This window comes from Neomonachus schauinslandi, chromosome 9, assembly GCF_002201575.2.
Source record: "Neomonachus schauinslandi chromosome 9, ASM220157v2, whole genome shotgun sequence".
In the NCBI taxonomy this organism is placed as follows: Eukaryota; Metazoa; Chordata; class Mammalia; order Carnivora; family Phocidae; genus Neomonachus; species Neomonachus schauinslandi.
The window spans coordinates 51216186-51233105 of record NC_058411.1 but is presented as its reverse complement, the minus strand read 5'-3'; the positions used below and the strand labels follow the sequence as shown (position 1 = coordinate 51233105).

At 36.4% G+C, this 16920-nt stretch overlaps 1 protein-coding gene across 1 annotated transcript; it reads right to left on the bottom strand.

Moving 5' to 3' along the window:
• Positions 1–8486: 8486 nt before the first annotated feature.
• LOC110590709 (10 kDa heat shock protein, mitochondrial-like) lies at positions 8487–8783 on the bottom strand. The gene has a single exon (XM_044918231.1). It carries the CDS (start codon positions 8781–8783, stop codon positions 8487–8489), a length of 297 nt encoding a protein of 98 aa, XP_044774166.1.
• Positions 8784–16920: the final 8137 nt, after the last annotated feature.

Here is a 16920-nt window from a genome sequence, read left to right as displayed (position 1 = left end):
TGTTATCTTTTAGAAATTTTGTAGTTTTGCATTTTACATTTAGACCTATGATCTCTCTTGAGTTAATTTTTGTGAAAGGTGTAAGGTCTGTCTCTAGATTCTTTTTTTTTTTTTTTTTTTTGGTATGTGGATGTTTCATTGTTCTGACACCATTTGTTGAAAAGACAGGCATAGCTTTTTACACCTATCATTTCTTTCAGAGGAAATTCTCTTTCCTTTCACCGCTGCACACTTGACAGGTTCCATTGTCCAATACCCAGACTGGAACCGAGAAAATGACCAACAGTTGATGCTTTATTAGTGATATGACAGGTAGCTATATGACACCAGTGATTTAAACTAGGTTATTTATTTGGATCAGTTTTATAGGTTATATAAAACTTGATGTCTGACACTCACATTGGCTCTGGCTACTTATTCACTGTTTAGTCAAATCTTGTAATACAATTTCTATGTAGAATTCCTGTCAAAAGATCAAATCAACAGCAAAAGCATTGACTTTCTGCTACTATTACGACATTGATTGGCATTCAAATTAAGGAATATACCAAGGAATTGAGGTTATAGGTCTCATTTTGAGAACAGAAGGGTCCTAGCGAATGTTTTTCAGTGGGCATTCAGTGGAGTAGCTGTGTGATAATCAGCTAAGATAGCTGTTAAAAAATGCAGATTCATGGACTACACAAAGACCTAGTGAAATCTAGTCTGTGGGAGGTGCTTCCCTCTCTTAACTTTGCTTAGACATTTTCCAAATATCTTTTGAACTGAGAACCAGGGAAGTAACCCTGGTTGAAGGCCTAATTTTCCCAGGGTGCCAGGTAAAATGGGACTACCTATTGTGGTATTCAAGTGGCAGAATTCCAAGCTTGTTTGTCCCGTCAAAGAAGTATGTTTGAGTATTTGCCTTGTTTGTGTGCTGAGGGGAGGCCATCTTTGTCTAAATGTCTCATATGCATTTCACATTTAACTTTTCTGAAGATGGGCATATTATCTTCATGCCAAATATATGCCTACTGCAGTTTCTGTCTTAATGATTAACATAAACATTCAGGTGCTCAAACCAAAAAACCGAGAGTGATTTTACAGTTTTCTGCAGTTGCTTGTATCACCCTTAATCATCGCTTAAGTATGTCCATTCTCTTCCACTCGCATTCCCAGTGCTTTAGGTTAGGCCCTCATCATTTTATGGCCTGTTTTACCACAATCGCTCCCTCATCCCTTCATTCTCAATCCACTTTTCACACTGATTGTTGTTATAATATACTTTATACCATGCACATCTGCTGGTGTCATTAACCTGATTGAAATATTACAATTTAGACTCATTAGCATAGCACAAATCTCTTCATGATCTTAGCTTTACCTATCTTCTTCAGCTTTACCTTCAATTACTCTTCCAGATGTACACTGTGTTTCAGCCACCATTAATTACTCATATTTCTTTGAATATTTTCATTCATCTTGGTCTGAAGTATCCATCCTCTTTCTTTTCCTGGTTGAAGATTTAACTCCCCCATAAAGCCTTCACTATAGACATTGCCTTCTCTATATTTAACAGTGCTCCTTTGTTCTATCAGAGCACTCTCCTAGCACTTGCCACATTTAATTGCAGTTGTTTATTTAGCTGTTTCACCCCTTCATCAAATGGAACTCCTAGGGACACCTGGGTGGCTCAGTCGGTTAAACGTCTGCTTTAGGCTTAGGTCATGATCCCAGAATCTTGAGGTCCTGGGATCAAACCCCAGGTAGGGCTCCCTGCTCAGTGGGGAGCCTGCTTCTCCCTCTCCCTCTGCCTGCTGCTCCCCCCTGCTTGTGCTCTCTCTCTGGCAAATAAATAAAGTCTTTTTTAAAAAATGGAACTCCTAGTGAAGCAGGACAGCTAGGTTCTTGTCTCACGGAGTCGAAAAATGAATCTCACAGACAAAGGAGAGTGAGTTAAGCGATAGAAATTTATTAAGTGAAAATATAGAAAAAGCTCTCAAGAGTGAGAGGGGTCCCAAAAGGATTGCCACTGAAGGCCTTTAGGGTTTGTCTTTTATAGAAAGCTAACCAGGAAACTTAAATCCTTTTAACCTCTCTATATCACCATTGAGCAAGGACTAGTGATAACACCTTCAATGACTTAACTTCCTTTTCAGGGTCTGGTTATTCCTTGTTGGTCACAGGTGATTATCATAAAAAAAGATACCCACCCCACATGCCTAGGGCAGGGTGGTCCGGTTTGTTCCCTTAACTCTGGTTTCTCCACACCTCCACATTTTTGGGATTTCTGTGAGCCTGATCAATAGCCCCCTATCTATCTCTCCCTACCTAGCCCCACCTGTCCCTTATTCATTAGAAGACTGAATTTTTTTGTACAAGTTTTCATATATATGATTGTATGAAAACTTTATTCCTTGCTGAAACACACATTCAGGACTTCAATTTCCAACAGTGTGGAAATGGTCATGAACTTGGAGGGAAAGCCTATCCAAATACAGAAGAAATAAATAAAATATTGGAAAAATGCAACATTTTAAATAAATAGATGAGCTCACAGGACACACACAGTCCAAAATGGAAATAGGCCTATGAAAGAGATCAGGAATATCAAGTTGATTTTGCACCTCCACTGGAGGGAAAGTGTGTTGGAGTTAGGGTTCTTAATCTAAAACACTGAAGCCTAGATTTCAATGCCTAGAGAGACAAAATGAGGCTGTAGCCTTGGGAGGTGGTGAGAATGAGATCTTAGTCACAATCTATGAGTGGCTATAAACTTAGCAAAAAGTTAGACTACAAATTGTGTTTGCTGGCATAGAAAGACAAAAAGAACACTTGTCTCTTTCCTAAATCACAGGTAAAAAATATTTAGTCATCCCTAATTATTTAAAACCATAGACCTAACTTGTTGCAGTTTGGGGTGAAATCTACATTATACATATTGTTCGGCAACCCCCAAGCTGAGAAATTATACAAAATTGGTCCCAGGCCAGTAAAACACTCCAAAATCTAACAGAAGCAAACTTGAGGCATCTGGAAAGGACATGCTCGGAACCAGGCGGAATGGGCTTCCCACAGATTGAAGACAAATCCACAATTCAAATTTGAGGAGCAATCCAAAATTATTCTTGTCAGAATAGAATGTTGTATCTGGTTAAAATATTGTTCTGGAAAAAGTGCAAAAGTAGAGATGGAGAGTGTTTACTTTTAATTGACCCTCACTGCATGCCTTTCTTAAGCAGAACATATCTTAAGGTCAGGGAACATAATGAATGGCTATTCTATGCCAGGCACAGTTATAGGCATTTGGGACATATCAGTAAACAAAGCAAACATCCCTTCCATCCTATAGTTCTCATCCTAGTAGTGGGAGACAGACCAAAAAAAAAAAAAAAAGCCATAATTTAATACTAGGTATGTTAGAAGATAGTAAATGCTATGGAGAAAAAGAGAGTGAATAAAGTTGATGGGAGCTGTGAAGATAGTGGGAGGGAGTATATTCCAATATTAATATGGTCAGGATAGGCCCCAGTTAAGCAAAGGTTTGAGGTGAGAAAAAAGTCAACAAAATCGTTATCTGGGAGAAGAGTGCTAACAGTTAGAGGAATAGGCAACACAAAAGCCCTACATCAAGATCATAACCGGCATCTTCCAGGAACAGCGAGGCTACATGGCTGGAGCAAGTCAGTAAGGTGATGAAAGAGAGGACATTTGCAGAGTTTTAAAAAGAAGAATGATATGATCTGACTTTTGTGTTTAAAATATCACTGTGACCGCCATGTTAATGATGGACTGAAAGGGGCAAAGGATACAGGCAGACTAGGAGGTGATTGCAGTAATCAAGCCAAGAGATGATGGATGTCTTGGACCAGAGTGAACTTCTATTGCTAATCGAAGTGTCTGTGGTCGATAGATGATATGTTAAATAAAAATATGAATAAATTCCTTACAAATATATGTTTCCAAGTGTATAGAAATGCATCCCTGATATAATACCTGTTAGATTCAGAAAACTTATAAATACCAAATTGATAATGTATATTTAAATGATTCCATCAATAGGATGGCATTAAGCACTTTATTTATGTAGTCTTCAATAGAAAATTAAAAAAAAAAGATAAGGGTGCCTGGGTGGCTCAGTTGGTTGAGTGGCTGCCTTCGGCTCAGGTCGTGGTCCTGGAGTCCCGGGATCGAGTCCCGCGTCGGGCTCCCTGCTCAGTGGGGAGTCTGCTTCTCCCTCTCCCCCCTCCCCCTCTTGTGCTCTCTCTCTCTCTCTCATTCTCTCTCTCAAATAAATAAATAAAATCTTTGGAAAAAAAAAGATAAAATTGTTCGGAGGAGGTTTGCAATGTTGTTTTGCTGTTAAGATGTTACCACATAAAATGCATATTAAATAAGTCTGAATAAGTCTAGAAATTAGAAAGATTATTTAAATTATGGATGTGTACCTGGAAACCATGTTTCTTCTTTTCCTCACAATATTCATAAACCTTCCAGAGCATCAAAGAGTCAAAGGTACAGTAGAGGCAACCATACATATTTAATGATTAAACAAATAATTGTGTGACATATGGCCATCAACCAAGTACTTTCACATCAATGATCTCATGTGATGCTCATGAAATTTGTATGAAAAAGATTGAGTAGACATCAATTTTATCCCCAATTTACAGAGGAGATACTGAGATTCAGAGAGGAAAGTAATTTTTCATAACTCATACCACTAGGAATACATCATGAAGTGGAACTTAAATCAGACTTCTGGACTTCTGAACTTGATTTTCTGCCTCTATTCCACAGCTCTGATTAGACTTGGCCATCAAGTCCCAGTGTGGTTGAGGATCAGAGTTGAGTACCGGGAACGACCATGTCCACAGAGTTTTTTGTCACAGCCATTGTCATGGTAGCTGACTCCTCACTCCCCAACACCTCTCCCAGCACATACTTACACAACTAAAGCCTTGTAAAATAAGGGAAGCTGTGGCCAAGAACACGGACATGTGATAAATATGAGATTTTATTTTGTGCAACTTTGCTCTTTCTCTTTTTTTAGAGGAATTTGTATAGATGAACATCCATTATTACTCTGTAGTTGAGAGTAATTATGTTTTGGGTTCTGCATCATTAAATCTTATTGTCTATGCTGGGGCCTCACTTTAAATTCACTAAGTCCCTCCTCAAAACATAAACATTGAATTCAATGAAAATCCATTTAAATTTGTTTGGGTATTATCAATCCTGGCTTCCCTGAGTACATCAGTGTTTGCAAAGGCTAACCTGAGTGTGGCATATGAACTTTAATCACTGAAATTCTACATTACTTGTGAAACTAAATTGTGAAAGTTTTGATCTTGGTTATATACCATCAAGTTGATTGGGGATCTGGTTATATACCATCAAGTTGATTGAGGATCTGGTTATATACCATCAAGTTGATTGGCTCTGTAGAATTAGAATGTAAATTTATCTAGGTTTGGTTGAATTAAACATCTTTTTAACTTGGGTTTCTCTCTATTAGTTTTAGGCTGAAAGCCTGGGATAAAGATTTTCTTAAAACTAAGTTACTTTTGTAAATAAGTTTTCCCTAATACCAGTTTGTTTTCCACCATCCAAAGAAAACTAACAGGAGAACTAAAATTGCCTTAGGATGTAAAAATTATTAAACCTGGGTGCCTGGGTGGCTCAGTTGGTTAAACGACTGCCTTCGGCTCAGGTCATGATCCTGGAGTCCCTGGATCGAGTCCCGCATCGGGCTCCCTGCTCGGCGGGGAGCCTGCTTCTCCCTCTGACCCTCCCCTCTCTCATGTGCTCTCTCTCTCTCATTCTCTCTGTCTCAAATAAATAAATAAAATCTTTAAAAAAATTATTAAACCTATATGTGCTTGCTCTGAAAGGCAAAACACTTCTCAGGATTACAGATGCTTATGCAATGTGCATTCAACTGTATTTAAGACATTGCTATATTATGTAGAATTATATTAAAATTAGAAACCTGACTTGAAAATTTGTGTTCATTTAGTAGACCATAACACAGTCACTCCCAGTTTCTCCCCAAATACCTACAGTGGAAAAGCAAAATATGACTTTACCACACTGAAAATGAGCTTTAAAAAAGCTGTGCAAATAAGCACTTAGAACAATGCTTTGCACTGATCGGGCCTTTGCACGTTCAGCTCCCTGTGATTGTATTTCTCTTCTATATGGGATTAATCTAGGTAATCTCTACTCTTCCTTCAAATTTCAGATCAAAGGGAGATTTCCTTAGGAATATATTTTCTGACCCTACCTGCCACCACATTCCCTGCCTTGGTACTTTATGAAACATTTATTCAAAGTACTTATTTTACTAATTTAATATTCATTAGTATGATTATTTGGTTAATGACTGTCTATACTATAAACTCAGTAAAGAATTGTATTTTTTTAAAGATTTTATAAATTTTTTTATTTGAGAGGGAGTGTGAGTGAGAGAGCACAATCAGGGGGAGCAGCAGAGAGAGAGGGAGGAAGCAGGCTCCCCGCTGAGCAGGGAGACCAACATGGGGCTCGATCCTAGGATCCCAAGATCATGGCCTGAGCCGAAGGCAGACACTTAACTGACTGAGCCACCCAGGCACCCCAAGAATTGTATTTTTTATCACCATTATTTCCCTAGTACAAAAATGTCTGGCATAAAATAGTTTCTCAGCAAACTATTGAGAAATGAACGACTGAGTGAATTGTCACATAGTAAGAACTGAAAAAATGGTGGGCAGCATAGTATTTTTTCTTCTCTATCTTAATATGATGCTAACTTATGGTTTCTGAAATTTCAGATGGGCGTGGTTTTGATGTGATCTCTACATGCTTATACATTGACCATATGATGACTACTCCCTAATGAATCTGGTAGAACAGTGTGAAAACCATGTCTAGCTGAACCCAGAATAGCACAAATGTTTCATAAATCCAGTAAAGGCTTAGGGGAGTAGATACACAAAAGCTACGAAACAACTAAATGAAGAAAATTCCTACAGGAACCCAAGGTTAATTTTTAAAAAGTGCCCATTTCAATAGATACCTGGGGTGACTATTTACCTCAAGCTGTACCAAATACAAATTTGGACAGCCATAATTTTACTGTGCTATTTTCATATTTTTATTGGGCCTAAGTACTGCTGTCTTTCACAAGTTTCCCCTTTCACTGCTTTTTTCATAGGCCTTCAGATTCGATAACATCCAGAACACAATAGGGCCTTCGGTAGAGAAGAGCTATCAGGATTGGGCGTCTTTATGAGAGGTTAAATTCTCCCAAGCAAGACCTGGTAGTGGAATATATTGAACAAGAGGAGCAAAGCATTCTAGACATTGTATGTTTTCACATACTCAGCTCAAAGTATCAAAGGATAAGTTACTTATAAATTCAGCAGAAGAGAACCAGATGAATATCAAAAAGCAAGTATTGAACTAGCAGATCAGCACCCAAATGGACAGCTAAATAGGGTAAAGACTATACACGCTGCTTGTGCTTAAACACAGAATATAAATAGATCTAACTCCCTCGAGAATGAGTTAAGTGGGGAAGGAGAGAAAGAAAAGGAGCAAGAGTAGAAGGAGGATATATATGTGTATGTGTGTTTATGTGTGTCTGTAGATACATACACACATAATTTATAGCTATAATATAATACTGCTGAACCAGATAAAGGGAAAATCATGTTTATGAAAAAGGAAGACATAGTTTCAATATTTTTTAAAGAAACTTGAAGAAAATCTCAGAAAATATACTTATTATCCACTGTATACAAGTCATTCCAGCTATGAAATAGGAAAAAGTCATTAAAAGAGTACATTCAGAAATAAAAATATCATGAGATTAAATTGAGAAGTGGATGGCCCAAGAAAGGATTAAAGAATAAAAATGTAGCAGCAAAGTAAAAATCCACAATGATGACCCTGAGGAGAGAATTGTTACTATGAAACATGACAGATGCGAAGATCAAACTTGACAAACATTCTTAGATGAAGTAGCAAAGGTTGAAGAGAAAAAACAATGACAAAGAATATGATCAATATGGAGGGAAAAACTTCTTGATTCATTTTTAAAAACAACTGTGTACTTGAGAACAATAAAATTGAACAGAGGAAATGATAATATCCAATATTGAAGAAAGTATTCATAAGCTGAAAAAAGATCTGACCATCAAGATTGAAAAGCTTACCTTGCTCTAGGCAAAAATCAATAAAAAGCCACGAATTAGATATATCTGACAAATATTTGGATTATAAGCATAGAGAATAAAATCCATTGGTTTTAGAGTGTGAAAAAAAAAAGAACATTACTGAGGAAAGAAGTTAGATTGGTCTCACACATCCTCTCTTTATTTTTACTTTTTATTTTTATTTTAGTTTGGATACCATTAGCTTATAAAAAAAGAGACATGAAAATTATTTACATGAAAGATTTCACAACTTCACTGGAATGGGCAGGTTCATTTCATGTCATTTCAATAATGATTTATTTCAGTCTACATACTTTCTGAGAATGTCACTCTCTCTAAGAAATAATCCATGTCATCTAGAACTACTTTGGTGCCTCCATATTCTGAGAGAACTTTATCTCCAACTTTCACACTAAGTGGTTGAATCTCTCCACCCTTTCCTTTAGGGCCCGATCCACCAGCTTTTACTGTTGCTTGCAATACTTTTCCTTGAGATTTTTCTGGAAGCATAATGCTTCCTTTGGTTACAGTTTCAGCTGCACTCCTTTTAACTAAAACTCGGTCAAAGAGGGGAAGAAACTTTCTAAATGCCTGTCCTGCCATGACTTTGGCTGATGCAATTCCTACACTGCTCTGGAGCTGCCATGGCTGCAAGAAGACCCGTAGTCCAGCCCTTGGGCCAGGTGAACGTGGGAAAAGCTCACACATCCTCTCTTTAAAGCTTATGACCAGAATATAATGGAACACATATATAATTTTGTCCTAAAATTATTTTACCCAGAAAACTTGTCTTTCATGTGAATGCAACAGACATTCTCAGAAATGCAAGAACACATAAAATATACTAGCTGTTTAAAAAATTACTTGAAGATGTATTCAAATTGAATGAGAGCTTGATCTTAAAGTGAAAGAATGGGGACTTTGCTGTTGGTTTCTTCTAATTCCTTAACCACACGGAGGGAACTTGAAAGATGAAATTTTTAATGTTTTGATATTTTGAAAAAATATGATATGTGATATTTTGAAAAAAAAATTGGCTACATAATATTTTGATGAATCTCCTAAACTAGAAACAGGACATCTTCCTTCTACAACAGTATGTATAAGCAATACAAATGCAAAAATAACATAAAGATGAGCAAGGAGGAAATGAAGATGAAGCTAGAGTAAGTGATAATCTGATCATTCATGGCCTTCTATGTAGATGCCACTTTTACGCAATCAACTTGAACAAAAGAGACCTGAATAAGGTAGAAGGGCCCACAGTGGCCCCCTGGCTGAATACAAACCAGCCCATTAGGTGACCCATGTCAAAATATCCATAAGCTCTAACTGACCAATGGATTACTTACACCCAGACAGAGGTACCAAAAAAAGGAAAATTCTATAGTTCTCATACCTCCTCACCTTCCCCCTTAACTACAGCTACCCCGGCCCCCACTACCTGCTGGCAGTCTTTCTCTTACTGTCCTGCTCACTGCTCCCTTGTGGTGTGTTCAATAACCTTCTATCTCCCTTTTTCTACCTTGATTGAATTCTTTCACTGCCTGCACTGCTGGCCTCCACCTAATTGGATTACCCCACATTTAGTGGCCCCCCCATCTGATTGGCAGACCCCCACATTATAAAATAGAGTAACAAATTTGGCCTACAGAGTAAAAGAAAAAAATTAAAGAAGAAATGTAAAGAAACATAAGACACAAAGATCATAAAATAGAGAAAAGATTGAAGATAAAAATTATCAAAATGTAAATGAATTTTAAACTCTTTTTTAAAAGTTAAATAATATGTAATTTGAAATAACAAGCTTTAATCTCATAGTAACTTTGAGAAATCCATATAAAACAAATGGTACACAAAGATTAAACATTAAAAATTGATAAAAACATATTAAGTAAATACAAAAGCAAAACCAAATATAGGGGCGCCTGGGTGGCTCAGTTGTTAAGTGTCTGCCTTCAGCTCAGGTCATGATCCCAGGGTCCTGGGATCGAGCCCCGCATCGGGCTCCCTGCTCGGCGGGAAGCCTGCTTCTCCCTCTTCTACTCCCCCTGCTTGTGTTCCCTCTCTCGCTGTGTCTCTGTGTCAAATAAATAAATAAAATCTTAAAAAAAAAAAACGAATATAAAAGGACTCAGGAATTAAGTAAGACTGACTATAATACAAGAAAACAAAATTAAATATGATAAAAGACTCAATTTACATTGTCACAGATGTCACAAAAAGAATAATCATTAACCCTTTGTCCTGAATAATCAAGCAACAACATATTAAGCAAAATATCATAGTATTAATACACAGAAATAATAATTGTGGGAGACTTTACTATACCTCTTTATTTTTTAAATTTAAAGTAGATAAAAATAAATGAAGATACAGAGTTTATACAATGTAATTACTAAAGTTGAATCAGTAGATTAATATCAAAATTCACAAGCAGCTATCGGAGACTAGACTTTTTTATGTTTACCATTAACAAACTCACTGTATGCCAGGATATTTATGGGACAGGAAGAAATGAGGCAGATGATGTCAGACAGGTAGGCAAGAATCTGGTCATTTATTGCCTGATATACCAGGGTAAATAATTTGAATTTAATTTTAATTACAATGGAAGACATAAAAGGGTTTCAGAGAGTTTTGAAACAATCTTTTTTTTTTTTTTTTTAGTTACTGCATGGTAATGAATTAAAGAGAACAGCAGTAGTCTGACAGATAGAATGACTTGGTCTTATATATTAGCAGTGGCACTTATGTGTAGAGGCCACCTTTACACAAACTAAGTTGAGAAGTGGTCTAATTCATAAACTATTTGGAGGTAGCATTAACAGAATTGGATGTGTAATATAAAGAAAAGAGAAAAGCAAAGATGTCTTGCAAGACTTTAGCTATAGTAACTCAATGAGAATGAATTTCTTAGGATGAACAGGTTTTACTAAAGGGGAAATAAAGCATGGGAAATAAAGGATCAGGTTTATATAATAAATTCAAGGTGTATCTAGACTTCCAAGAGCAGGTTAAGTAATCAATTAAATATGCAAGTGGAGTTCAGAGGAAAGTTTTCGGTTAGAGAATCCATTCTGGGAATCATCAGCATATGCTTACAATCACAAGAATGGGTGAGCTTAGCAAGAAAGAAAGTCTAGCAAGAGGAGGAAAGTAAATGTAAAGACAAGTCTTGGAGCACTCCAACATTAAGTTTGAGAAGAGGATGAGGCATCTAACAAAGAATTTAAGAATCATTAGAAAGGCAAGAAAAAATTAGATCATTTTTTTTTTTGTCACTCAAGCTAAAAATATATGTATTTGAAGAAGAAGGGTCACGTATGTAAATGTTGTTGAGAGGTAAAGTAAGAGGAGGACTAAGAACTGACCATTGGATTTAGCAATGTATATGTCATTGATAATCTTGATGTAAACATGTTTGTTGGATTTATGGGAATGGAATTTTAATTGGGACAGAATAAGAATAATAGAGAGGAGAGACACTAAGTAAAAATAACTCTTTTGAGAATGCTAAGTAATGTGATGGAAGTTTAAGTGGCTGTGGAGTCATGAGCAACATTTTCTTCAATTGAAAGGTATGATAGCATGTTTGCAAGCTTATGGAAATGATCCAGAGAGAAATGATCTGATGAAATAGAGGAAACTGGAGCTATTTTCAAGAAAGAATTCTCAGATAGGTAAGATGAGTGCACAAATAGGAAGATCTTAATGGAATACTGGCTGTCTATCCATTGTCCCAGAAGGGAATGCAGAGTGATATGGGAACACGTGAAGGTAGGTTTGGCAGTGGGAGAATGTGGATGTTTTCTTCTGATAGGTTATTATTTTTTTCCCCATGAAATAAGTTCTTAGGGCATTGTTGATGATAAGAAATAGAAAGGATTAGTAGAAGCTTTAAAGGATTATTACTGAAGTTGTCACCTTTTAGAGTAGAGAAGTGAGTTAAATAGAGATATTATTAGGATTTTGGTTAGTCTCTAGGGCCCACTTGAGGTTTGTAAGCTTATACTGAAAGTGAGACTTAACAGCATGGTTGCTTGTTATTTCATAGCCATATTCAATTACTTTAGTGGAGACACAGAATAGATCAAGAACTGGTTATCTTTAAGGTTGGAGGTGTAAATTTTACAAGTGTGGTAGGCTGAATAACACCCCTGCCCCCAAAGATGTCCATGTCCTAATTCCTGGAACATATGAATGCTACTTTATATGACAAAAGGAATTTTGCACATATGATTAAACTAAAAAGAGGATTTTGCACAAATGAGATGGGGGGATTATCCATATTACCCAAATATGCCTGATATAATCACAGGATTCCTTATAAGAGAGGGTCAGGAGATCAGAGCGGGGAGAAGGCAATGTGAAGATGCAAGCAGGGAGAAGGCAATGTGAAGATGCAAGCAGAGGTTGGAGTGATGCAGCTAGGAGCCAAGGAAACACATCTCTAGAAGATAGAACAGGCAAGGAATGGATTTTCCCCTGGAACCTCCAGCAGGAATCAGCTCTGCTGACACCTTGATTTCAGACCTGTGACACCAGTTGTAGATTCCAGATCTCCAGAACTGTAAGAGAATAAATTTGTGTTGTTGTTAGCCACTAAGTTTTAGCAATTTGCTATAGGAGCAATAGGAAACTGATAAACCAAATGATTTCAGTGAAGGAAGAGAGGAGCAAGGGAGTTGAGGTATGCTGCAGCAGAATGATCTTAATGATAGTAAGGAGGGAAATAAGAACATGGGGCACTAATGAACATGGGGAGTGGTAAAACACATTATAACACAGAACACAGAAATAACAAAACTAAAAAACTAAAAAAATGGGAAGAGAAAAGAAAGGAAAAGAGAAAAGAAGAATAAGCTCATGTATTGTTATTCGGGTATAGGTGAAAGATAAAGGATACCATTAAAATAGACACAGCAGGGGTGCCTGGGTGGCTCAGTCAGTTAAGTGTCTGACTCTTGGTTTCTGCTCAGGTCATGATCTCAGGGTCCTGAGATTGAGCCCCACATCGGGGTCCATGCTCAGCGCAAGCTGCTTGAGCTTCTCTCTCTCCCTCTCCCTCCTCCACCTTCCTCTCCCTCCTCCACCTTCCTCTCTCTCTCTAAAATAAATAAATAAAATCTTTAAAAAAATAAAATAAAAAAGACGCAGCAGATAGTAAAAGGATAAATAACAAAATAGAGGGCCACAGTCATAAACAAAGATAGAATACAAATATATAAATGTTTTTTAATTATGAAAAGAGCTAAAAAATGAAAGACAAAGGATACACATCATAATTATAACAAAATGGTGTGACAGAGTTAAACGTCTTAATCATATATTGTATTCAAAATACACTAAAATAGTGATATAGAAAGGCTAAAACTAAGCATGGACAAAGACAATATTTTGTTTTATTAACCACAAGAAAAGGATTACAATCCTAATGTCAAAGTAGAATCCAAACTAAAAAGTATTAAAGATCACATAAAGGGCATGTCCTAATGCTAAAAGATATCATTTATAATGAAGATACAATAGTCACAAACATAAACACATCAATTCCCTTTAAAAAAAAAAGAAACTGCAGGAGTTGCAAAGATAAATGGGTAAATGCACTACTAATAAGAGGATTTCATTCACTACTCTCAATATAAGACATTTCGATATATATGTATGAATCCTATGTGATTTCACAAATTTGGAATCATGCAAGATCTTAACAGTATATCAACTGTGAATTTTTATGATTACATTTTCTGTTTGACATGTCAAATGAAGTTCACTGTTTAGAGCTATATTTGTGGTGGTATGTGTGTAACTTTAGACAGATACCTGATTCGCCTGGCCCTTTTAACAGTGTAGGAAATGTCTATCAGCCATCAAAATAAGGTAATTGATCTACATGTTGACATTTGCCCCAAATAATTAAATTAAATTATTAATCCTGATTAATCTTAGTTTTCAGGTAGCATAAAATCTCTCATGGGAAAAGCTGAGATAAACACATCAATTAGCTTAAAAGAAAGGAGTGGCCAGTTTAGATTCACATTGTACTTCAAGATACTGACACACACATTTTTTAATAGCTCCTCAGACTCCTTTCTATGCAGCCTTGAATCATGCTGTGCACTGATCCAAAATGACATTTCAAAGTCTTCTGCTCCATCAGTACCCTTCTCTCTATCATGTCTGATGCTTACAAGAAATACTGTCAGACATTCTGAGAACTATCTATCACCAGGCAGTCACATGAATGCAGAATCAGATAATTTAAATCGTGTATATGCTGAACAAAAGATAATCCATTTGGGGAATGGGAGGTTAAAAAAAAAAAAAGTCACTCCAGTTCTGATAATGTCCATAGCAGCAAATCCTACATTTTCCTATTAGATAAAATAATATATTAGATATTTACAAAGCCTCTTTCCTACTCACACAGAAAAATTCATAGTTATTCTGAGTGATAATTTTAAGGCAACAGTACTCTGATAGAATCCTCTAAAACATAAAAATTGGGCAAGAGACCTTTTTATTCATCTTTAAGGGATTTCTCATGAACATTTTCAGAATAATTTCAGGTTATATGAAAAGGTTATATAGAAACAAAACTGGAATTGTATATTGACATGTGTATTGTTATTCTCTATATAATCCCATTCATGACCTTTTTCAGCAATGAAAAAGATCACTGAACCACCTTTCTTTTTTCCTTTATTTCTCTCTAGGTTTGGCCATTTTTTCATTAATTTTCTCTCTCTTTCCCCTTGTAGTGGACTGTCTCTAATCAGGCCCTATTTCTCTAACTGTATTTCTCCCTTATCCCACTTATTGGTCTCTGATCATATGCTGTGTATTTGTCCTTCTGTGCTTCAGCTTCCTAGTTCCCTTTACCTGGGTGCCTTTATCCACTACTATTTTTGATATTATAAATTCTCACAATCTCTCAGATCCCATCTTCTTCCTAAAGCAACTGTAGCTAATGATTATCCCTCCTCCTTTTGCCCTCCTAAGGTACTCATTTCCTACTTTTTGTATGGATGCTTTCTTTTGTTTTTTTATTGTTTTATATCTGTACATTTTCTGTCCCCAAATAGAGAAATGGGGCAATTTTGTACTTATTCTCAAAAGTTGGATTAAATGTGTTCAGTAGAAATTTTTTTTTATGTCATGATGCCCAATAATTCTGCCATAGTGCCGTAAGTGAAATATATCTATGGTAATTAATCTTGTGGCATAATTTTAATAGAATCTAAGATATCATTGATCTCTGACTTGAGGATAAAGACTGGTTAAGTAGCATTTCTCTCTCTCTCTCTTTTTAAAGATTTTATTTATTTATTTGTCAGAGAGAGAGAGAGAGCACAAACAGGGGGAGCAACAAGCAGAGGGAGAATCAGGCTCTCCGTTGAGGAAGGAGCCCAATGTGGGACTCGATCCCAGGACCCTGGGATCATGACTTGAGCTGAAGGCAGACATTTAACTGACTGAACCACCCAGGCATCCCTGGTTAAGTAGTATTAAAAACAAAATGTATGGCAAAGAAATCTGTCCCAACGTGCTTCTGATATTTGAGAACTATTGTGTCTCTAGGGGAAAAAAATAACCAATTTACACAAAAGTAAAAAAAAACTTCCTTTATTTTTCCCTTGATGGGACAATTTCTCAATATTCCAATATGCCTTCCAGGGGCACTGAAATTAAATCTTCAATATGCTAGTCAACCTTTAAGCCCTACCTAACCCATAAACATAGAGCAACACATGATGCAATTGATAAAGTCATAAAGCCATAGCTGGGATTCTCTAGAATGATATAGATTAGTAAAAATTTTGAGTTTATAAATAAAAAATAATTTTATCTGCCTATAGGTCATTCATACGTACTGTTAAGATTATTGAGTTGGAGAGGAGGCTGAAAGGAAGAAATAGTGATTGTGTGGGTAAATTTTGTTTTTGTTTTGCTTAGTTTTTGTTATTCTTAGTTTGTCATTCTTCTTTGGATTGTGTTATGAAAGACTGGCCACACCCTTGCTGCTCAGGCAGCTGCCCTATGCTCACAATGTAGCTGCCATGGGTTCACATCTAGAGAAGAAGCAGTAGCATTATTTGACTATTCAGCCTACTGCCCATTGTGTTACTCTAGTGAAGGATACTTGAGTTCCTTCTGATGGGAAGAAGAGCAGAAGCTGCTTATTACTGCCCCAGGTTGAGATTCCTTTTCCTGCTGACATATTTAGATACTAGGTTCTGTAATATTTAGGATGTTACTTTGTAACCATGATTATAATTGTCCCAAATGTTTAAGATTTAAAAAACCACTATTATGCAAAAACCAATAAATATACATGAACATTAGTTACAATCTATTTATCTAATAAATACACTTTTAAAGTTCTGTGCTAGAAGTTATGACAAAATTAATAATCTAGTAAGGGTGGTAGGGAAAAGTGTGAATAAATAACACTTATACAAGGTAAAATACTTGTCCCACAAAAGAGATACAGCAATTATGGTACTTAAACTACAGTTGTAGTAGTGAGAACTGGAGGAAACTGGTGGAGTTTTTCTGAAGGGCAGAGTGAGAAAGAAGAGAGTCAAACTGCTGAGAGTAGATCTTAAATGTCCTCACCACACACACACACACACACACACACACACACACACACACAAATACTGATTATGGGAGAAGGTAATGGAAGTGTTAACTAACTGTATAGTATCATCACATTGTATACCTTCAACTTATA

Coding starts and splice junctions, on each gene's coding strand:
- LOC110590709 (XM_044918231.1), bottom strand. CDS start 8,783: ATGGCAGGACAGGCATTTAGAAAGTTTCTTCCCCTCTTTGACCGAGTT.